This window comes from Triplophysa dalaica, chromosome 18 (assembly GCF_015846415.1).
Source record: "Triplophysa dalaica isolate WHDGS20190420 chromosome 18, ASM1584641v1, whole genome shotgun sequence".
Taxonomy (NCBI): domain Eukaryota; kingdom Metazoa; phylum Chordata; class Actinopteri; order Cypriniformes; family Nemacheilidae; genus Triplophysa; species Triplophysa dalaica.
The window spans coordinates 11,679,238-11,703,254 of NC_079559.1; the positions used below are offsets into that span (position 1 = coordinate 11,679,238).

The 24,017-nt window shown below is 36.2% G+C and overlaps 3 protein-coding genes across 3 annotated transcripts in view; 1 reads left to right on the forward strand and 2 right to left on the reverse strand.

The window, feature by feature from the left end:
- Window positions 1-908: 908 nt before the first annotated feature.
- fbxo4 (F-box protein 4) lies at window positions 909-4,155 on the reverse strand. The gene is made up of 7 exons (XM_056773198.1): window positions 3,822-4,155; window positions 3,340-3,575; window positions 2,936-3,159; window positions 2,772-2,847; window positions 2,473-2,639; window positions 1,853-2,040; window positions 909-1,725 (listed from the first exon to the last, which is right to left on the reverse strand). The coding sequence occupies exons 1-7, from the start codon at window positions 3,951-3,953 to the stop codon at window positions 1,642-1,644; spliced, it is 1,107 nt and encodes a 368-aa protein (XP_056629176.1). The 5' UTR covers window positions 3,954-4,155; the 3' UTR covers window positions 909-1,641.
- Window positions 4,156-4,953: 798 nt separating this feature from the next.
- rimoc1 (rab7a interacting mon1-ccz1 complex subunit 1) lies at window positions 4,954-8,553 on the reverse strand. Its single transcript, XM_056773477.1, has 6 exons — window positions 8,310-8,553; window positions 7,355-7,464; window positions 6,920-7,066; window positions 6,539-6,670; window positions 6,340-6,454; window positions 4,954-5,805 (listed from the first exon to the last, which is right to left on the reverse strand). The coding sequence occupies exons 1-6, from the start codon at window positions 8,398-8,400 to the stop codon at window positions 5,570-5,572; spliced, it is 831 nt and encodes a 276-aa protein (XP_056629455.1). The 5' UTR covers window positions 8,401-8,553; the 3' UTR covers window positions 4,954-5,569.
- An 84-nt stretch (window positions 8,554-8,637) lies between these two features.
- The window catches only part of oxct1a (3-oxoacid CoA transferase 1a), a 38,458-nt gene continuing 23,078 nt past the window's right edge, over window positions 8,638-24,017 (forward strand). Inside the window, exons 1-7 of the mRNA XM_056773476.1 lie at window positions 8,638-8,833; window positions 10,455-10,563; window positions 10,701-10,791; window positions 14,652-14,787; window positions 15,554-15,703; window positions 16,072-16,178; window positions 16,865-16,925. Of these exons, the coding sequence (XP_056629454.1) occupies window positions 8,744-8,833; window positions 10,455-10,563; window positions 10,701-10,791; window positions 14,652-14,787; window positions 15,554-15,703; window positions 16,072-16,178; window positions 16,865-16,925 (744 nt within the window). The 5' untranslated portion in view covers window positions 8,638-8,743. The remainder of the gene's footprint in view (window positions 8,834-10,454; window positions 10,564-10,700; window positions 10,792-14,651; window positions 14,788-15,553; window positions 15,704-16,071; window positions 16,179-16,864; window positions 16,926-24,017) is intronic.

A 24,017-nucleotide genomic window follows, 5' to 3' on the forward strand; every position in this document is an offset into this window, starting at 1 on the left:
AGAGCGGCAGAATCATATACCTTTATCAATCTATTACGTTCTTTCCACTGTTTCAAGTGTTAGACATAGCACATGCTCAGTCAAATTGTGGCCTTTAGTGCATCTGAATTGTAGGATTAGTTTTATTTGCTTTAGTTTATCGTATTACCTCTGTGAAATGCCACAAGCATAGACTGGTTTTCACTTTAATTAAACAGAGGAAGAGAACATGGCCAAGGGGAGTCGGAAAAAAAGAGAAGACAGAGACAAAACAACACCTATTTCTCTGGAACACTGGCCAGTGAATGACCTCCACCCTGAATAAAACGGGGCAGCAGGATGATGAGGTTATGCTGGGTCATTGTTCTCATTGTTGTCAAAAAAGCTCTTAATAAAGCTGAGGGTGCTGCCTCTCTGTGGACAAAAGAGGTAATACACCCTTCATGGGTCGTTTTTAAAAATGCTGACATGAATGTATTATTAAGACTAGCTTAAATATTAGCATTTTATCAGCATTATGCAATTTTATTTGATGTTATTACATACCAAAAATATTCATGTTGCAAAGCTCTATAATTATAACGCACCTGGTCATAACATAATTTTAAGTAACATACAATTATAAGACACAAAATATGTGGAGTAGGTTATATTACACAAGGTATTAAAAAAAATCAAGTATAAATAAAGCTGCAAGCAGCAAGTATCTGGGTCCAAGCATGTTTGGGGAACAGGGTCTCAACAGGATAATTTTAAAGAAAAGATCCTGTGGATTCAGTTGATAACATACAAATAAAAACTATTTGTGAGATTTTATGTTCAAACGGTTTTGGACGACCTGAATGTAAGACTAAAGCCAATGACTGAATCATAGATCACTTCATCTGGTTCAGCAAGTAATATAACAAATGAAGCTCCATGGTCTCATGTTAACAGTTTAAATGACAATCATTTAATAGCAACATATTTTAGACACCAAACATGTACCATACTGTCTACATACTGCATTGAAATAAATGTAAGACACTATATTTATTAACAGGAGTGTAACGATTCACTCAGCTCATGATGCGATGCGATACTGCCCTTGTATTATTTCTCAAATTCTGCACATTTCCTTGTCAAATAAAATTGATTTGGTAAACAAAACAAATTCATAATCAAATAAAAAAGTCTCTAAAATGCAAAGAGCCAAGACTTGGATCTTTTTTACATTCTAAAAATAACAGCATTTCCACTTTTAACACAGCACCACCTGCTGTTCAAAAAATATAGTGCGATTCAGATAACATCTCAACTGGATCTTCACATATTATAATATATTTTCAACCAGCCCATGGTGAATTGTTACAACCCTATAAGCTTTCCTGTAGCTCAGTGGTAAGAGCATTGCGTTAACAATGCAAGGTCGTGTGTTGGATCCCATGAGATTGCAGATACCTATGTATAAAAATATATAGGATAATGCAATGTAAGTCTCTTTGGATAAAAGTAAATGTATTTCATAACTCAAAATCAGATCCACTGTATTACAGTGGTCCCCACCAATGGTACAAACACCTGTAATGGTGTAAACTGTGTCTTATGTCTTAATATTTGTCTGAAAGCATCAATGATATGCTTTTAATAATAAAGTGCATCCAGCAGGTACAGTCTTATAAATTACAGTTGAACCCCGGAGTTTCTCAGTAGCCAATCAATTCCATCCAGTAGTCCTGTAAGCGTTTCTGCAGCTGTGTTCTGTACCTACAGTGTGACAAAACACATTGTAAGGCACACATTTCTTTGCAATTTACGGTCTTATTGTACAGAGTTTGAAGGAGAACACTGGAAATTTTGAAAGTGTCACTTTCTGCAAAAATGCTATTCTTACCATCCAAGGGTTAGACAGTAAGCTGAGCTGAAGATGATTGGCCACAGTCACGCATGGAATCCTGTGTCTGTCTGCAGCTTCTCTAGATACACAAGAGAGCACTAGGATGGGCCGGGAGACAGAACCCACCACAGGGGCCAACATGATCCTTATCTGAGCGCTCTGCTCCTCCCATGTTCTGTCAGATCCTGATATATGAAAAAAAAAAAAATCCACCATGATGATCTGCTGATATAATAATCAATCTTTTTTTGTACATGCTTATTGAATCTAGAGTACATATCAATGATACATGAGCTCCTAAACAAATCCATTCAAGACATCTCATTCCACTTTCAATGATTCTTAAATGCATAGTTCACCCCAAATAAAATGTGGTCATAATTTATTCACCCTTTATTTGACTCTTTCTTTTGTTTAACACAAAAGAAGATATTGAGAAAATGTCTCTGTCATTTTATGTCCATACTTTGGAAGTCAATTGGGGCAAATGTTGTTTGTTTATCAAAGTGCTCCATAAACATCTCCAACTTTGGGGTGAACTATTCCTTTAAGGTTATGCTAATGTACTGTATATAATATGTTGTGGCTCGTATTTTTGTTCGTAATGTCGATCATACCTTCCGTCTCAACGTTTGCCACAAAGATGAATCCGTTCACAGTCTGACACATTTGATTAAACCCAGGGTTAAGATCTACTGGCATATTGGACTCACTATCCTGCTGATAGACAAAAAGTTTACTGCGCAGACCTCGGTTCTCCAGACGGGCCCTCTCTCTGTCTGTCCTAAATCAAGTCACACAGAAATCCAGACTCTTTAATGACTCATTTTAGAATTGACTCCCATTAAAAACTTTTTAAAGCGACATCTGCATCCAACACAGCTTATGTTTCTGAATGAGTAAAATCAAACCTCACTTGTTAGTTGAATACAGAGTTATAATATTGAATCTGTGTTGATCTTTGTACTTAAAACTGATTCCAGATCCAATGCCTGAGGAAGAACAAACAAATCTACATGAGATCAAGCGCAGAAAGGTTAAATTTACCTGCATTTCTGAAATATAAGTAATAACTGGCACCGTCAATCTGACGTTGAGGTATTCCTGCTATAGGCAGTACATCAGGGGACTGGATCATCTTAGTCAACAGAGAAAACTGTAACTGTTCAAGTCCTGGTCCAAACATGGCGAACTGTGGCTCTGTAACCGGTACAAAGGAGTTGAAGAAACAAGTGACGGATTCAAACGTGGCCTTAGGTAACTGTCTCCATTGGTTGCGACAGGCTGGGCAGACCCGTAGATACCTGTGGGTGCAAAGCAGAATACAAAAGCAGATTTGTTTGTGCTAGGCCTGCAGTAGCAAGACAACGTACACACAGGACTTTCATACGCTTAGGAGACTTTTATCATTCCCTTATCCCAAACCAATTTCCCGCAGTCCTTTATGAGCTCACTGGCATCACTGCCACTGTTAAAACACTTACTCAGCCATATAATCAAACTGCTTCATCTCAGTGTCCCCCAACAATGACACGCCAGTGAGCTTGACCTCAGGCATCGACAAATGGTCAACTGACTGCCACTGTGGCAAATCACGCAGCAGAAAGTACTTCCACAGCACAGGGTCTCTGACCATTGACCGCCAGTATGTACTCGTGCCTCCCAGTCTGCAGAGGTCTTGTGGAGTGAGGAATGTCATTATATGAAACTGCATGTCAACCTGGGTGGATGTAGACAAGGAAGACAAAAAAAGCATATAGGTTAAACACAAGGAAGTTGTCAATTTGCTAAAAAAAACAAAAACATGATAAGAACCAGGCTTTAGCACTTTTAGTATACAGCTGAAGTCTGTATACAGTTTATTGTGTTATGTTAAAGGATTAAGTATGTGGAATGAACACTTGACATATGATACATTTATACCAAAACGAAAGAATTATTAAATGAACAAAAATAAATGTCTTACCGACAAATTGTCGAGAGTGGGGCCGGTGACGTCATGGTCTGGCTCAGACCAACCATCACTTTGTTGTCTTGTATCAAAAAACCTATCTCGTATACTCCTGAGGCTTTGCAAAACTAAATTTCGGCCGAGCATGCTGACAACTGTTTAAAACGATTTATTAACGTGTTATTCCTGTTTCCGACACGTGCACGTTTGACAGCCTAGAAATACAACACGTCGCATTTTTTCATTAGAAGACATAAATCATGTAAATCAGATCCTTTTGTTAAATCTCAGTCTCAAGATAATTCCCGTGTCTTTTCCCGGAACTGTCAAAGTAACACGTCTCTCGTGTTTTCATAGGAGTGTGTGCAACGTCATGTGCGGCTTTGCATTGTGGGGATTGTAGTGGTTTCTGAGAGCGCCGCTGACAAAATAATAAACGAAGGGTTTGTCTAGTATTTGTGGAGGGACATACTGCGAAACGGTCAAGTAATCGTAATATTGTTGCTGTTAGTTCCAGTCACAAACAGTTAATGGCAATTAGCTTTAAATTATTCATTGATTTAACACATTTTTGATCCGTTCGTTTACAGCTGAGACGTTGAAAAAGCCATTGCAAGAGAGAGACGTGTCAACTCCGTTGACTCCAATGGAACAGTTTTTCACAGCAATGGCGGTTCATGGAGGCTCTCAATAGATCCAGGAAGTTACTAGTTACGCATGGAGCTGCGACTAAACAGACCAACTGAGGCAAACTACTAACCAATTTAAAGACGAAAGCCGTTTAGTGAATAACATTTATACGAAATAAAGTATATAAAGAGAAAACATAACTTCCTGGAACTATCTGAAAGCTCCATGAATCACGTGACGCTCCAGCGTTTTGGACTTCCGATGGCCAAACTCTCCAATGGCTTGTTGTTGACGGATATGGATTTAGGCTTTGGCTCAAATAATGTCAACCAGCAATATTGATCAGTTTTTGCATTAATCAAATATTCATATCATTGTATACATTAAATTTTGTTTCTTAATTTAAAGATGAACTACTGTTGCTTACAATTATTGACACGTGTCTGTTTATTAAAAACTTTTCTTTGGTGTACTTCAAACATAACACCTATACACAAACTAAATTATCACAAACACATTTACATTTCTTAACCCAAAATTTATTTTCAATGAAGACATAAAAAACAAAAACTGAACTTCTTTTTTTAAAAGAATATGACCAAAAAGTTTAGCTTTTTAAAAGTACACTATCAAAATATCCAGGTTCCCATCTGTGAACATTACATCTTATCACCAAATGAAATGAAGATGCAACTTTAATAATTGAGCAAAAGGTGTCATACAAACGTGTTATTAAAAGAAAAGTTCCATACTTAAAAATGGTTATGAATACTTAAATATGCAACATATATATGTACTCTCCTTCTCCTTTGTACCATTTCTTTAAACATATAAATGACATATATAAATGTAATTAGAAATAAATAAATACAAATTAAAATAAATAAAAAGTAGCGAGACGTTTCTCAACTGGAATATTGTTTTTCTTAAACAAATAGTTATTCGTGTTTATTTTACATTAGACGTATTATTCCACATTCTTTGCGAAAACAACATCCAGGAAAACAATCTGGATCGGAAGATAAGTGCCCTTTTTTGTTTTCAGCATTTACCTTTTAATTTTTTCCTTGTTTGTTTTGTTTGCTGATTTTGCTTTAAAACAATAACATTATGTGACTCTCCTCTCTCTTGGTTTACTGTAAAATACTAAGGATTTCCTTTGCGTTTTCTGTGTTCCAGCCCTGACCCTGAAGCGGCCCTTCACATGCCAGCACATACTTATGCAGGATTTGTGTGCCGATATCCCGGAAATGAAGCCTGTCCTCTTTTCGCTCTGTGCTATCCATGCTGCAGTCCTCATATTTCACTGCCCAGAAGCACATCTCGCCAATGTACATCATTGTAAGCAAGTGTGTATCAGAAAAGATACCTAAAGGAAATAAAAGGAAAACTGTCATTTTTTACAATTAAAATAAATACACTTATCACTAACATTTCTTGGTTAATAGAACAGTTGTTTTAATAACCAAGAATTAAAATATTTAATTGCATGATGATCTTCAAATATTTCATAACATTTTGGCAGTAAACCTCAAAACCCACAATGATGAAGGTCTAGTGATTTTCATTTCCTCATCCCCATTTCATTTTATTAAAAAAGTATTCACACTTATACATCTCTAAATACAATGCATTTGAAAAAAAGCTTGCTAGCCATTAAGCTGCAAATTTCTCTAGCTTCATTTTCCTCTACATAAAGCAATACTTGTAAAGATGGTATAAATCCTATTTTAAATAAAAATCAGTGTGTGACAAAAGCAGAGATGCAATGAATGATGTGTCACACACATTTTTATTTGGGTGCTGACTTGGATAACATGCACGCAAACTTTGGAATTGAGAAATCAAAGAAATCAATCATTTGACTTCTACTTTTAAAACAGAATGTACACTTGCAATGTACCTTCTGCCAGAAAATTGGCGGTCGCAGAGTCATGAAAAACCACACCATCGTTGAGCTTCACAGAATTCCTCACTTGCAACATTCTCATAAGGTAACGCACACCTTCTTGAAGACACTGTAAGACATGGAGTGTTGTAATACTTACTCATAACATGGCCACTTAAACAGGCACTGTGGAGTGAGAGATTGGAGAAAGAACCTTAAGGAATGTGGCTTTGTTCTTCTTAATCCACTGCTTGCGCTGGTGCAGTGTGTGGCAGTACATATATAATAATGCCCCACGCCTCCAGTATAGGCACTCTAAGAGCTCCAGGCCTAGCACAGACTGCACCTGATCCAAAACAGAGTTTCATACAAAAAGTTGCTTCCAGCAGAGTGTTTAACAAGTCCTTTCAAGGGCTTTAAAAGGGATAAAGGCATTTTTGTCTTATTAACAACAAGTCAGGTCGTAATGCATACAAATTTCCAATAACATGCATGCTTTTTTGCATTCCATTCAAGTACATTACTAAATAAAAAATTTAACAAAGTGGCTCATTTCCAGACGGCACAGAAAAGATTGTTTACAGGCAAATACTACCTCTTGAGCAGGTACCAGTCGTCCTGCTAAAACCTCTGGCTCCGTCAAGTCCTGTAGTAACTGCTGAATTTTAAAAGGAGAAGTGTCTTCTGGAAATTCCTGGTCTACAAGCTTGTTTTCCTCATAAAATGTAATGTCCAAGACAACCTGTGAACACACAGCGGAAAAGAATGCACAATATGATCCACAGTGTCAGAAATGTGTCCAAAAGAACTTTTAGCTTTGTAATGTACAATTGTTTGCTTTGTAATGTACAATTGTTTGCTTTGTAATGTACAATTGTTTGCTTTGTAATGTACAATTGTTTGCTTTGTATAGTAATTGTATTCCTCATTATTCATTCCACATATGCCCGGTCTTAAAAAAAATCATAAGCCTAATAATGCATAGATATATTAGTCAAAATAAGAGTGTGATATGCGTTACGTGCAGTACCTGTGTAAAATCTTGCAGCAGTTTAGGGAGGCTGCTGCTCTCTCCACCGTGTCTGTAAAAAGTTTTCAACTTGTCTAGTATGGAAGCTGCATTCTGTAAATAATCATCATCTAGGAGAAAAACAGATTTCACATTTTAACACCGAGGTCACACTACAGTACCGTTTTATTAGGAAACTGCAAAGCATACAGTGAATATGACCTACACAAATTGTGGCTTGTAGCATTGGGCTTCAAATAATTATCAAATTGTACACTACTACTTAATAATACACAACATATCAACATGCATATTTGTTTCAAATAAAAGCATGTAAAGACAAAAGGCTGGGCCTGAAACATGAAAGTATCCATGCATAATACTATGAAACAAATATCACTTTTGCAGACATAGTAACAAGACTGGAAAATCATGTAATTGGACCTAGTGTTTTTTTGCCTTGGCAATAAACATAACTACTTCTTACATAAAGAGACAGTGGCAGTCTACTGTCTACACCTTCAACGTCACGTTTAAGGCAAGTAACGTGAGTGACTACAATGCAATCGTTAATATTTTGAGCGCATTGTGTTCTCCTGTAGTTCACGCCTGGTCGCTGCATGACTACATGCGACTTCAATTACTTCAAAGTAAACTGCATTTCACAACTGGCTAATCAACAAATAACAAAATACAGCTTATAATAAACGATGTTTACCACGTACTGCAACACAAGGTTTAGTACAAGTAGTAGTTAACCGTTTTAACCTTGGTAATGTAAGATTTTTTTGAATAAATGGGGAAAGAAAGCAGCAGGGAAATGTTTGTTTTGGTTCGCAGTGATGCTAACGCACACCGGCTAAGCTAACTGACTAGCTAGCAATGACAACACAGCGCTGATGCGGTCGCTAAACATGCACTTTCTTTAATAAATATACACAGCATTTATGCCCTCGGCGACACGGTCTCCAGTTACCTGGTTTTTCCGTCCTAAGAGTGGCACACTTGTTATCTAACTCAAAAATCCTCCTCTCCAGCTCGACGCTTCGTCTGTAGTCGTCCGCCATGACTGCAAACGACAGTCACGTGACGACCTCGCGCTTTCACGTGCGGAGGATTACTAAGGTCGCTTTTATGTTTTATTTCGGCCAATATATTTTGTTTATAAACGTAAGGTGTCACAGCTGCGTGAAAAAGCCAGATAACTCCATCACAACTAAACCTACACCCACAAATGCTATGTGTTAATAGCAGCGGATTCAAACGTATGCTGGTGGCGAAAGGGTTAAATGCAAATGAGCAAACCGAGCCCCCTTCACTCCTCTGCTTCCCTACTCCGCCTCTTAGATCATCGTGCTTACTGTCACCCACCATCACTCAAAGACAAAATTGGACCTGTATTTTAGAAACATGGCGACACTTAAATTGCTTTCTAGAGCGGATAATGTGATCTTAAGGGCGACGATCAGATCGAGCATCTCGCGCCACTCTCTCGGCAAGGTCAGTGTTTACAAACAAAAGACGATGCGTCTCAAATATTGTATGATGGGTGAACGTGTCGGTATTCATGTTTTGTCTTTTTGGTTGTGCAAAGTGGACTTTAAAATGAATCATAAAATTCCATGAGTAAAAAGATCAATCACGTGCTTCCACTTTTTTAATATTTTCCACTAACACGTTGATTGGTTATTATTTCCTGTTCAAAAGTTGTATCGCAATGTAGCACAGCGACAGTTATTATTTTGTATCCATGAGTTTGGGCTAGTGTGAGTCATCTAGTGTAAATTGAACCTTGATTAAAATCTTATTAGATTTAGGAACATTATGTTGAATAAAAATATGGAGTCAAGTCTATAGTTGTTTGTCTGTATTATATTTTGACTGATTTGTTCTTTGTTATCTATCTCAGGGCCTTATAGGTCACACAACTAGCAACTAGACTCACAACCTACAGTACTAAATGTATTTCTGTGTTAAAATGTTATTGTTTTATTGTTGCCCTTAGTACCACGTAGTCACAGTATTATTGCTCGAGTCACAGATGCAAGAATGTTACTTTCTTGGGTATGCTTTTAGTTTTTAATCTTTGATAACTATCCCAATTGTAACACAAAACTATTTAATTTCTAACTCTCTTCAGTTAATAAAAACTCTCACTTTTACAGGTTCCAAAACACCAGTGTATTTTCAGTCTCCTTATGTCTGGTTGTACATGTCATTCATAACCTACTAACCCTGAAAAATAACCTTGCATCTACAGCTATAGGTTGTCAAAGCTTGGGCCATTTATATATAAAGATTACTACTGGCACAGTTTCATGTGAGTGTCATGTGGTTGAGATTCATAAAGTCGTCAGTATGCAGACAGAGCAAACCTTTGAATGACTGTTTCAAGGTATAACAACGTGCTAGGTAATGATCTGTTTGTTAAATAAACAATGAAGTTGTTTCCTTGACTAGAGAGATGATTTCAAAGCAGTCAAACCAGGACATTGTTTGTTTTTGTAGGATTAGACTGTAAACTATAAATGTCTTATAGCAGTGACACCCAAGGTTAATGGAAACAGACTTAACTATTGACCCCTGTAGTACAGTGTTTTTCAACTACACCAAAGATATTAATATTAACTAGATGCGTCACCCCCATTGAAGTGAATGTGGAGGAACGCAACGCTCCATATGGCCGCCCTAGCGAAGCTTTGCGCATGCGTAGTATCTTAACCAACATGAAAAATAATGTTTTTTTGTCTATTTGGTCATATGAAACAAACGTTAGGTACAGTTTGTCATTTTTAAATCATGTTTTTTAATATGTTGTTTAATTGGGATTTTAGAATGAGAAATATCAGTATTCCCAATTCACGTCTTGTTTGACTTGCGTAATAACTGCCTAATAAGTGGCACGACTTCCCTGAACAGACTTTGACTACACCCTTTGTCTAAAGCCATATCTTTTATGTTTGGCTACTTCAAAATAGTGTAAACAGTAGACTTCATTCAATGGTAAATTAGCAGGTCAATCAAGCGAACAATTCTGTTTAGTCAAGACTTTAAGAATCTTGCTTGAGTGTCTGATTTTGTTTAACCCAATTCATTCATTCCTAATATCTGATGTTGGCAGACTTGTGGGTGCTACTTTTCCACTTCAAGTCAACGATCTGCACAGTTTTGCTCTGACCCCTTAGATGCTGTCAAAGATATTCCTAATGGTGCTACTATTCTTGTTGGAGGTAAGGATTATTTTATTTTATTATAATATAGTAATTATATTACACAATTCTTGATACGTATAATACTCTACTTGTCAGTGGCCCGAGGGTAATGTCACCAAACACTTAAAAAGTATTTTTTAATCGTGTATTCACAGGCTTTGGTTTGTGTGGCATTCCAGAAAATCTGATCAACAGTTTATTAAAGACAGGAGTGAATTGTCTGACTGCAGTAAGCAATAATGCAGGGTAAGTAGTATATGTAGAATTAAAAATTGTATGCTTGGACCGAAATATACTATAGAACTGAAAATAAAAAAACCAAGCAGTAATGTCTTGCTCAAGTGAGTTTATGAGTGGTACTATAACTGTTTGATTTCCATCTATTGTCATGTTACATACTGTTTGTAATGAAAATAGCAAAAATAAAAGTAATAGATCAACAAACAGGAATAATAACTCCATTTAAACATCTGAGGTACAAATCAACATTATTTGTTTTCCTCGGATGTACCTTCTAGGCTTTATATATATAGGTGGGATCAGATCTGATGGGATAGATTAAGAGATTACCTGTATGAAGCATCACACCCCCCTTTACAAGATACACATGACACAAGTCTAGCCCTACTAGTAAATACAGAAGGGGGTACTCTGTGAAATGAATGATTAGGATTCCTTCTTAGAAAGTGTAAATGTTTTTTCTATGACTGTGGTTGTACAGTCTGTTTAGTGTTTTAAATCATGTAGGACATTGGTGTAGTTCGTTGCTGATGTGTTTCAACTGCTCTGGCTGAGCGTGTAACTTGAGGCTGGTCTATGAATAGGTCTCTCTCTGTTGGCATTGTCCCAGGGTTAGATGTAGGCTGGTTTTCGAGAATGGGGCCATTTTGCACCAGTAAGTAAAACCTGTTTGTGTACCTTCTGAAGACTGTGCGAAAAATTCAGTTCTAATAATCCAGTCAGGCCTAGGCATTTTTGGAGAGTTAATGTTATATTGTACAGTATATAAATATACAAGTTCAGATGTAAATTAAGGCTAAACACAATTAAAAAAGGGATAATGTACAGTCAGCCGGTTGTTATCGCAGAAATAAGGGAAAAAATTGAAGGGGCTGCTTGTTCATTATCCTGCTTATTACACAGCTACATGCCACATGAGAAAAAAAACTGGACATAAAATGTGAATTTGAAATATTTTATTAGCTCATTTTTACTGAATGCAGACCTTCCGCGTGGAAAACCGTTTAGTTTCGGATTTAAAGTAAGAAACGACGTTCAAACGTCACGAATAGGCAAATTGTTTTAATCATTTGTAAATATAATGTCAACTATGTTATTAAAATATATATTTATAATACATTTTTGTGTAATATTAAACTGTCCCTCTCAAAATGATTTTCAGCATCCGGGTAAAGGTGTTATTAGTTTTTAGCAGTTGTTATTTGAAAATAACAACCCTTAGAATGTTGCGACTGGCCAATCAGAATCAAGTATTCAAATGAGCCGTGTAATAATGTGTTTTAACGTTCTGTAGCTTGTTACTAAATGCTAGAGGATGGGCATAATAATAAACTACCTGGAATGGTTTCATCGGACTTAAGTTAACTTCCGGTCCATGTTTGTCGTTCTGGCTTATGGCTAATAATATTGGTATTTATATTTTATTTCAATAATATTCATTTATGTCAATATTTTATTGTATGATTGTTATGGTAAATAAACCGTTTGTTGAATTTTATTGTATATAAATTGTATAAAAAAATAATTTGCTGAATGGGTCGTGTAACTTTCTTGCATTTAAGTTTAGCCAAGTAACGTCTCTTCTACTGGAAACCCCCCAAAATACTGGCTAGATGTACTTTTAACTTGGTAGCTAATGTAATTTTCTTGTTCTTTCTTTTGCTTGTTATCAGAAATAATCTACAGGAAATCACTTCTTTGCAGATGTGTACCAGGCCACAACAGCGCGCATACGCAGTAACGTTTGTTTATGTTGTTGATTTGAAACCGTCTATATTTACATTTAGCAGACACTTTTATCCAAAGCGCTTTTATATGTAAGATCTCAAAATAAAATGAAACATAGTATTTCTATAGAAAGAGGAATTACATATCAATATTTCTCGAATATGAGACTCTCTGTCTGAGACTTGGACTGTTGATTTTCTAGTGGTTTGTTTAAACATTTTCCACGAATAAAAGTCTTCTTAAGCATTTTGAGTTAGTTTTTGGAAAACCTCAAGAGACTATACAACTATAAAATACTCCACATGCAACAATCCCGTACTTGAAGTTTGTCTCTTCCCATCTGACATTTTGAAGCCTATCGTTTGTTGTCAGAAAACCCGCTCTGTGGGTCTTCAGTCTCTGGTGAAGAAATGCCTCTGTCCTACCAAAGAGAAAGAGAGAGAGACTGCTCAGCTGGGAATGTAATGTGAAACCGGCATCACACAGCACTTGGCATTAACATGCATTGCTCGCACAGAAGGACACTGTTTCCTATGCAACATTTTTCCATCAACAGTCCCTGCTGATACTTTTGACGCGCAGCTTGTGACTTCGATAGTGTGACTTTTAGTGTACTTTTATACTTTATGCTTAAAAGGCCTACACGCTTTTGCCAGAGTATTATGTGCATGTAGATTAATATACAAAACATAAAAATACATACTTCTAATAAAAGAATATGCACATTTGAGTAATTGCTTTACAAATTACATTATACTTTAATGAAATTTTAAGTCAGATCTTTTTTGCCTCATTGAATTCTCACCGCATTTGACCTGAATAGGGTCTTCAACAGCATCTTCTATCTTGTCATTTAAAATTAAACTCTAAGCACAAAACGCTATTGTGTTTTATCTGGCAGCAGATACGTAAAGTGAGCAGGACACATTAGGAGAGAGTTAATGAGAACAAAGAATGACACAGCAGGCATCTAATTGCAACCTTTCTCGGTCTGCTGAAGAAATCGTGACAAGAGTTTGTGCTCCCTGTTGAGTGAATGAACCTATTGAAAATGTAACTGTTTGCATTAAGTGCCATCAAACTTTCCCCCTTATGTTTCATCAGAATGCTTTTGGCTTTAAAACATAAACCCCTTATCTAAACAAGTATATAGTTATGATTGACAGAATTAGATAAATCTGTCATAAACCTTTCAGTAGGTCCTGTATGTCTGTCAGAGGAATTAGGGTGCTGACATAAATTGTAATGCTAAATATAGCATTTATTTTAGCATTCATCAGATACTAGATCGCTTTAGCTGCATTTCCTTTATCTAAAAATGTATTTATGTATTAGTTGTTCTATTTTTTATTTTTGTAAGTAGCAATATGTTATTGAAATATAGTCTTTGAGATATACTTTCAATACATGGAGCCGTTACCAAAATGGCAACTATGGTGAACTCACTTTAATGTCAGTTTGTAGTAGATTGTATAGTAAAGTGCTTGCTGTGTGTTTCAAACTAGCCGGCTAAGCTGTAAAACTGTCCAAATCTGTTCTACTGCAGATGTATTGAATAAAATGTAAAAATGGCTACACAGCTGGGTTCAGTTTCACACCTCAATGCATTTCCAGTCTCAGTAAGTCATGCCATTTGTTAATGGATGACAAAATCAGTTTTGAGTCACTGCTTCAATAACCGTATCGAGCCACCGTTCACACTGAACCGGAGAGAACACAGAAAGCTGTAAAATGTTTCCATGTTTCAGGCTGTAAAAATGAGTTGTGTGGCCTTTGGCTCAGTATTTTCTACGTGTTTGGAATTTTAATGACTTGAAACACAGTTGCTTATTTGATACTGAGTTCAGATCCGTTTAAAAAACACATTTCTTTTCCGACAATAGTGAAAATGAGTTTTCTAAACAATGTATACTAGTTTTTCAAGTGATGTGGTATCTGAACAGGTAAATGAATGTTGGTGAGTTTAAACCCTACAAGTGAGAAATGATTGCTCTTTCATAGCTCAGGAGACTTTATAGAGTTGTCCTTTGTTTCATTTAAGGATCGCCTTGTTTCAGATGATCCCTGTATTCTAGATGACATTAATAGACAACACAAACTATTATTTTTGATGTTTTAGTTGTGCTTGTTTTCTGCAGAGTGGATGACTTTGGCCTCGGCCTGCTTCTGAAGACCAAACAGATCAAGCGTATGATCTCGTCGTATGTGGGGGAAAATGTGGAGTTTGAGAGGCAGTATCTGGCCGGTGAGCTTGAGGTGGAGCTGACTCCACAGGTGAGAGGGCACTCCATTCTTTAGGATAAACATCAGATCCATTTATCATAGAAGCACATCTGAGATATCTCAGTTTATTTGCTTTTGTTATGTAGATGGTTTCATCTGACGCACCAGCCTGGCCTGAAGTTAACTTCCGGTCTGTGTTTTGGTTCTGACAATTTATTTGATATTTTATTTATATTATATACAGTTATTGTTTCTTTGCAGAGGACCACCGGAAGTTACCTTTTGGCCACATAAGTTTGTTTATTTTGTTCCCGCTGACACCGTCTAGTTTTATTCTACAAGATACAGGAAGGTCCCAATGTCTGAGAATATATTGACATTCTGTGATTTAAATCTATTTGAAGCCACTAATCTATGTGTGCTTTAAGAACATACTGTCAACATGAATCATTGAGTTTTGCACAAACTTGTAAACTCCATGAGTTAAGGCTAAAATAAAACTACAAGACTTTTTCTCAGATTGTGGCCAGATTTTCAGTCTGGACTTGTTGCAGAAAGTCTGTGTGAGTCTTCAGATTTGATCAATTAGTGTGTTTTTATCTGAAAATTTTTATGATGTCTAGTTAAAAAAAAATCTGTTCTGATTTAAAAGTCTTGTGGTGTATTCCAGCCACTAAATCCTTTTTTGAACTTGAATGAAACAATAGTGGTCTCCGACTTTTGGACCCCACTGTATATGCTATATCATATTTTTTATTTTATTAAAAATGTCATATCAGGTGGGTGTTAATTTTTCATCTGACCCTTCTGATGACAGGGAACATTAGCGGAGAGGATCAGGGCAGGTGGAGCAGGTGTCCCAGCTTTTTTCACGGCCACAGGCTACGGCACGCTGATCCAGGAGGGCGGTTCTCCTATTAAATACAATAAAGACGGCACAATCGCCATCGCCAGTGAACCCAGAGAGGTCAGAGCTGCTACTTATCTCCCATTCCTACTGTGTGCTAGAATAAAACAGCCTGCTGATGATGATGATGTGAAGCTGAAGTGTAATGGGTAAAAAGGCCTTCTGTTAATTTATGGAAGTGTGTTGCACTAGCAATGTTAAGTTCATGGATGTGCCATATATGAAAATTGACATAATGATAAAATCTAAATTTTTTAGCATCTTCTAATGTTCTGTGTGCATTGGAAGATTAAAAGTAATCATAAGATAACAATAATGATGAGCTTTGAATAAATTTGTCTGCCAAATGCATTCATATGTAGAAATTCATACAGGATTCTCTGAGATTTTCAAGTCAATCCATTCTTCCTGAATGTGTTCCATTACAGGTGTGTGAATTTAACGGCAGGTATTTCATCATGGAGAAAGCCATCACGGGTGACTTCGCCCTGATCAAAGCTTGGAAAGCAGACAAAGCAGGAAATGTTATCTTCAGGTACCCAAATAATGTTCTTCACTTTAATCCCCTTCTTAGGTTATTGCACTCCACTTCAGGGAGAAGGAAATTATTTTCTCCAACTGCAAAGTTTTCAATCACATGTTCATTGGGGTGGATGGTGCTTTGCCCATGCCTGAAAATAACTCTGAATTTCTCACCTTGCCGTTTCCATTTAACACATGCCCACAGGCAATACTGAAAGGCAACAGGCGACAGGGAACATAAACCACACTTTTTTTAGACTATATTTATAACACAGTCAAAGAAGCACACAGTAAAAATAACTTGAATTTCTAACATAGGCATTAAACAACCTACATAGAATAATATTTGTTATAAAAGAATGTTGTGTTGGCAGACAATGGTCATGTCTTTTTATATTGGATTGGAAAATAGTGGATGTAAAGATAAGTTAAAAACACCTTAAACCTTTTCAATATAATGACATGATTTTATAAATTCAATTTATCTGCAGGACACGAAGTTATATGCAGTATTTAAGTTTACCACAAGGTTGCACTGTTTCAATAAAAATGAATTACGCATGGAGCTGCTTAAATATGGTTTTAATATTATTAAAAGATTATTTAAGATTTTCATTATTTTACATCAATTTAATTCAGTGCATAAACGTATTTGATGTTAATTAACGCTTTTAACCTTATAATCTTTTTTTAAATCAGAAAAACAGCACGAAACTTCAACCAGCCTATGTGCAAGGCAGCCAAGGTCACAATAGTAGAGGTCAGTAAATATTACATTACAGTACAATTTCTTTATACAATCTACAGGCTTTATACATGTAGTATTACAGCTATATACAATCTGCAGGTTTTAAGTGACATTAGCTTCACATCTCTTGTGGTTTCTTGTGTCTAAACTTTAGATTTTTATTAAACACACATATTTCATTAAAAAGCATAAATGGAAAAAGTTAAATGGAAACATAGAAAGTCATTGTCTACCAACAAATACTGTATTAACTATACATTTAAATGTATACATTTTACAACACATGTAATTGCTTTAATCAACATCTGAAGGATTCCCCTGAATATATGTATACTCTTGTCCCCTTAATGTAAATATGTGACCCTGAACAACAAAACCAGTGTTAAGTAGCACAGGAACATTTTTAGCAATTGCCAAAAATACTAGTTATGGGTAAAAATGACCACATATTTGGTGGTGTTAAAATGTTATATAGGAGAATCAAAATTTAAAACCACGACTCAAAACTTCGTAATTTCCCTTGTGACAACCCTCCCATGTGACAACTAGCTTTAGCTCTGATCATCCCTATATCATGTTATCGTGTCTCTGAATTTAATTCTCCAATATATGTCGTCCTGTGCTTCATTTGATTATTTGTACAAATTGTCGGTTTCATCTGGATCTTTGAGGTTTTTGTTTCACATTCGCTCCTGTTTCATTTCCTTTCTAGCGAGAGCCCTTTTCAAACACTTGTCTGCATATCAAATATGCTTTTATCTAAGCCTTTGTTCAAAATGCGCACGTACGAACAAAAGACTTATCACAAGGCATTTTCAGTTGCCTTGAACGAACTACAGTAATTAATGTGGTCTTTCAGTAGCCTCCTGAATCCTGCAAGCTTGGATCCAAGCGGTTTACAGTAAAATCACTGCTGAATACAGGCAGATATTTCTGGCACTAGTCCCACTCACTTTTTTACTTTATCATACGGAAGAAAGATTTTCGCTTTTCTTTTTTTCAAATCATGTCATATTCTATCAGCATATCATAACTTTTATTTGCCTGGTTTCCAATCTTTATTATAGCTATACAGTAATACAATCATTTTTACAGCCCAACATCATCTCACAATACGGTTATCGCAGACCCACTAAAGATACTGTTAGCTTATCTGTTCATTGAACACACAGTAATTGTTATAGGCCTCATCCCATGTTTGTGCACCCGGTGGTGAAAGTCGCCTTGCTTGGAGAATGCATGAGTTGGTGGAGTGCTGAGCAGTAATGTGTGTCTCGAGTTCTGACTCTGTTTGACTGGTGAAGATGATGTTTGTGGCGGGTATCCTTCAGCATTCACAGCAGGGATTCAGAATGAAAATGAGGTATTTTGTCAAAGGATAAGTTATAGAAAACAGTTGACTGGTTCAATACATGTGATATATTCATCTCATTTGATTTCTGGCACATCTGTTTTTTCCTGACAGTTTTAAAGCAACCACATAAACAAACGCTACCTCTCATGTGTGTTTTAGTGGCCCTCACTTAACTTCTGGTACACATATGCAAAGAATGTCCCTGTATATTATTTCTGATAACAATCAGAACAAATAACAAGTACATTTCAATAGCTAGCAAGTTAAAAGTATGTCTAGCCAGTATTATTTTGGCTTACCAGTAGAAGAACAGTTACTTGGCTAAACCTAAATACGACAAAGTTAAATGACCCATTCAACAAATTGGTTATTTAATACAATTAATATGCAATAAAATTCAACAAATTGTTTATTTTGTTCAATTATTATACTGTAAAATATTTTTATAAATTAATATTAATATATAAAAAATATATAAATAGTTTTATTATTACCCACTAGCCAGACCAACCAACAAACACAGACCGTCTGATGAAACCATCTGTAGGGGGAGTCTATTTCTGGTTTATGTACCAGTTATGTAGTTGTTGGAACAACTAAGTCTCAACTAAAGGTTGAGTCACAATATACTTCAGGTAAAGACAATAATTGTAAAATTAAAAACTATGGTTAATATCCATAGTTATTCCACGTTAATAATTTTGCACTGATTTAAAGTTTTGCCCTTATAGGATCCACATTTTTTTCACAAACTCTATCTCCGTCTCCCTTCAGTCATATTTTGGTTGTGATTCACTGGCCAAAACAAGACTAAATAACCTAAAGATGAATTTATTCTTATACTATTTAATTTTTAAAAACATTTCAGAAAATATTGCGATGATATAATCATTTTAAATCGTTTGGCCACAATAATTTCATGGCTAAAATTGTGACAGCCCTAGTAAAGACTTCAACTTCAAAAAACTTGATTCAAAATTGAGTTTAAACCCCAGAAATTGTAACCGTATGTCTACCCCGCCATGGCGCGATGCGACGCGACACATGTCCTGTTCTAATGTGATTGTCGCGCTACATCATGCCAGGTCCGGTGTGGACAATTTTTTTAATTATAGTCGATTCTTATGCGTTCTATTGTCTCTAAAACAAAGAAACATTATGATCCAAAAATAAACATTATAAACTTAATATAAACTTAATGTCATTTGTTAATGACAATCATTGAGGCACCCAAGATGCTTACACATGCTGCAAGTACATGCTGCCTGCCTAAGCAGACACTTTTTGCTTTTTTTTTAAAGATTTAGTTAGCTGTTTTTTGCCTTTTTACAGTACAGTAACAATGAGAGCACAGGAAACGAAATGGGTGAGAGGGGTTGGGATCGGGAAAGGTCCACGAGCCAGGACTCGAACTCAGGTCCCCCAGAGCGCAACAGCGCCATATGTCGGAGCACTAAACACAAGGCTACCGGCTCCGACACTTTTTACAACATTTTTGTATTGGAATATTTTGAATATGAAGTAAATGCAAAATCGACGTTTGGACCCTTTTGTATTTTCTGTTGGAAGTTCTTTATTTCATAGCTTCATGTAGCATTTCCTTTGCATTCTGGTCAGATTTTCAATCCAAAATAGCTAAAGGCCATATTTAGCATAATAATAAGATCTTATCTGCCAACACCAGCATCCATGTTGAATTATTTCCTCTCAATTAGCTAGCTTATGAGGCTTGCCAGTGGAGAGAAACGTCCCCATTGCCTGTCAGAGTCAGGCGCTGAAAACACTGATGGCTAAAACATGTCACAGCGGGATACAGCACCTTAATCTCATTCTATATAAAAAACACGAGCGCTATGATGTGAACAAGATATTTGACTCGTCTTTAGATAGTTGATGCTTAATGTGTATTCAATTGTAAAAGACAATTATCATTAAGCGAATGAAATTCACATGCACTAACAGAAGTAATATTAATAGAGCAGTTGAAAAATAATCGATTTGGCCCAGCGGTTGCCAGGCAACGAAAGCTTTCACGGCAGATCTGTGGCATATTCCAGTTATCCTGTTATGGCAGGTACACTGAGGGGCCCAAAGCATTGTGGGACAGTGTGAGATCAACAAGGCTATATTTGCTGGTCACATCATATGTATTGAACCAATCTATTTTTCACATTTTGTTGAAGCTACAGGTTGCACAAAATGGGTTTTCCAGGATGAGGCTAATTGGTTATTGATGAAATACGTCTTCAAGGGTATTATCTCTCCTTCCACCACTGTCCAATTTCAAAACGCTGATCATCCTTTAGTTTGTTGCACATAAATTACAAGCGTAACAGCTGTGGCCTTGCGAGGTAGAGCTGGAAAATTATTAAAGGAAAGTAACTAACAGTATTGTAAAATTAGGGATCATTGCAGTCAAATACACCTTGCAAAATATTTGTGTCTATGTAGGGATATTCGTTTGGTTCAGTCATCTCTATATCTTTGTCCTAATGAAAGCTGAATATCATAATGTATAAAATAATGATTTATGTGCCAATATCATCAGCCACTGTCAATAATGTAGTTTGACATTTATTTACCTTAAAGGTCCAGTTTGTCATGTTATGGAGGATCTGTTTACAGAAATGCTATATAATATACAATATATACAACTATGTCTTCAGAGTTTCCTGTATTTTTAGACATCCCCTTTTTCAGATTTCCCCCTCAAGGTCCACTTGAGTGAAGTGGTAATTGTATTAAGCCTCAGGTTGACAGCCCTTCAAGGTGCTCACCGCCGATTGGCAGAGTTTCCTCTCGGTTTAACATGCACACACTGAGCTGAAACCTGCCTCTGAAGAAAACCATCTTGAGAGGAGAAAGTAGAGAAAAGTACAATTTTAGAATGTAGAAATAGACAAGACTGCAACTTATTTCCAGACATACCTTCTGTTATTTTAGAAACTCAATCGTGCGTGCCTTTATTAGATTTGTTTGTTATATCAAGCTTCATATTAATGTTTCCTTGCACGGCATCTGTTGCTCTGTAAATGACACATCTTGTGTCATAACAGAAAATGAATGCATGATCATTTTAGCTACCTGCCTGATTCAGAGCGATATACACTGATTGAAATGCTTCATATCGAGACGGATCTGTTTCGTAACATGCGCCCATCAGCTTCTACAGATTTAACAGGTTTTGACAAGGTCCAAAAAAAGAACAAACCATTGAAAAAATGGTTAATCTTTATCCCTAAGGGATTTTATATCCTTGGTTTCTTTCATTTTTAGACAGCAAGCCTATTTACATTCCCATTTAAGTGCAAATGCTACTGTAGGCAAATTGAAGGGGCTAATATCCAACCTTAACCCTGCTCTGTACATAGTGAATATATGAAATACAGATAATACATTTATGGTGATACATTTGTAACAGTCAATGTCAATGATTTAAAGAGATGGAGAACAGTTTATAAAGCCTTTTTATATGCCATAGAGATCTACTTCTATATCTCTGTCATTTCTCTCTTATAATAACACACTGTAAATATAGCCCAGCAATATCTAATGCATTCATAGTCCAAAAGGTACAACAGTTGAGTTACATTAACCTAGAAATTTGAAAAAATATTATACATATTTGACACAACATTTGGGTTGAAACATGCCAGAATTGGTTCATTTATAACCCAATGGCTGGTTTTGTCCCTTTTTGACCCAAGCTTGAAAATATCCAACCATTTTGTACTGTACATTAGTGGTCAAAATTGATGTCCTACTTACTAGGATATATATATTTTGAGTATATTTTATTGGATTTATTTCAGATAAACTTGTGAATGCTTGGAAACAGAAAACCTTTCCATAAAACATACATTAACTACAATCTGTATATTTGTAGTCACACTTCTGAGCCTTAGCTTAATAAAATTTGCGCATGTGTTATGTGTAATTTAAATTAGCTTAATCTTCTTTGACACAACAAATACATTAATAAAGCAATTTTTAGGTAGTCTAGGGTTTCCAAGAACTGTTTGATTACAAGCATTCTTCAAAATATCTTTCTCTGTAGTTATCAGAACAACAAAATTGATACAGATGCGGAACAACTTGAGGGTTAGGAAATGATGACAGAATTTGGATGAACTGTTCCTTTAAATTCTTAAAGCTGAGATTTAGTTTACACTCTAAGACACCAGTGTTTCCGAAAGTTGGACATCATTTATGGCCGTGACCGTGTCTCTATGTAAAGATACCACTTATGTTTAAAATAATATAATTTAAAAGTAGCAATGTTAAGCAATATTTTTAGCTAAGTATACATCCACCCTGTCACTTTAAAGAAATGTTTTTTCCCCAAAGATGAAAATTGTTATTATTTACTAATTCTACAAATGTACAGATTTACATTATTACATTTCAATGCAACTACAGTATACACCAAATAGGGAACTATTCCTTTAAGAAATGTGGTGTCTGTTTGTATCCTACTGTAAATGGTAGCTGTACACATACAGGGTTAATGGGGTATGGAACTCCCCAGAGAGATTATTGCTAACTCCTGCAGATTTCATCCTGCTTTCTGCTATAGACCCTCAGGCTGTCTAGAAGCTTGAGCGTCTCAATCATTCTTTGCCCTGTGCAGCTCAGCTAATGATAAAAAGCCAAACCCCACCAGCAGTAACCATGACAACAGCTACACTGCTCAATCCAGGGTCATCTTTTTGCCCTCTTTAACAATGCTGCGTGCAAAGGACAACTCAATACACACTCATTTCATGAAACGTCCCTTCATGTATGATATGCAAGCCTATCGAAGCTGACAGTCAAAGTCATGCTGGTGTGCTGCTAGGGTTTGTTGGATGGCATGGCATTCTGCCTTTTGTTCTCTGTTTGTGCACGCCTGAAAGCTTAAAGGCGCTTCGGGTGCATAGATTTGGTTTTCAGCAAACTGCGTTTTCTCCCCGGAGTCTTTATCAGAGCCTCAGATTTTTGTTCAGTATTTTAAGAGCTTATTTTGGTCCTTAAAAGAGCTCTAAGCCGCTCTCTGCGCTCTCCACAGCACAGTCATACACAAGTATGTGGGGATTTGTGCGAGGTACAACATCAAAACTCAATATAGGAGGATATAGATGTAAACAAAGATCGGCAAGAAATATGTGAAGAACATAATCATATACTACATTTACATTTATGCATTTGGCAGTCGCTTTTATCCAGAGCGATTTACATTGCATTATACTATATTTTTTGATACAGAGTGTTGTGCAATCCCTGGGATAGAACCCAATGAACCACTGAGCTACAGGAAAACTATACTGCATGAATTACAGGGTTGAGCGCCGTTCAGAATTGAGTATCAAATTCTTGAATTTGAATAGAATTTAAATTGAGATACCAATCAGGATGAAACATTTGAATATACAAGATTGTAATTGCAATAAGGGAAGTAAAATTTAAAGGGAATAGACTTTTTCTAGAAAACTATTTTTGCGATATTGCAAATACACTTTCAATCGGGCATGACCAGTTTAGTTTAGACAAACTCATACATCGAAAGTGAGCCAGTTCTTCAAATTCAGAGTTTGTCTTTAAAGTGATAGTTCACCAAAAAATTGTCATAATTTACTCACCCTCTTGTCATTTCAAACCTTTATGACTTCTGCAGAACACAAAAGAAAATATTTTGAAGAAAGTTTTGAAACTGAACAAGACTGTTTTCGGGTGAACTATCACTTTAAGTCACCTAAAGTAATGTTGACATA

Bases quoted from the DNA above. Each gene is read 5' to 3' on its own strand.
- fbxo4 (XM_056773198.1), bottom strand. From the start codon at position 3,953: ATGCTCGGCCGAAATTTAGTTTTGCAAAGCCTCAGGAGTATACGAGAT. The intron at 2,848-2,935 runs GTGCCAGTTATT...GTTCTTCCTCAG, and splicing joins ACCTCAACGTCAGATTGACG to GCATTGGATCTGGAATCAGT. The intron at 2,041-2,472 runs GTATGATCGACA...TTCATATATCAG, and splicing joins GGCAAACGTTGAGACGGAAG to GATCTGACAGAACATGGGAG.
- rimoc1 (XM_056773477.1), bottom strand. From the start codon at position 8,400: ATGGCGGACGACTACAGACGAAGCGTCGAGCTGGAGAGGAGGATTTTT. The intron at 7,465-8,309 runs GTAACTGGAGAC...TTTTTCTCCTAG, and splicing joins TCTTAGGACGGAAAAACCAG to ATGATGATTATTTACAGAAT. The intron at 5,806-6,339 runs GTACATTGCAAG...TATTTCCTTTAG, and splicing joins CGCCAATTTTCTGGCAGAAG to GTATCTTTTCTGATACACAC.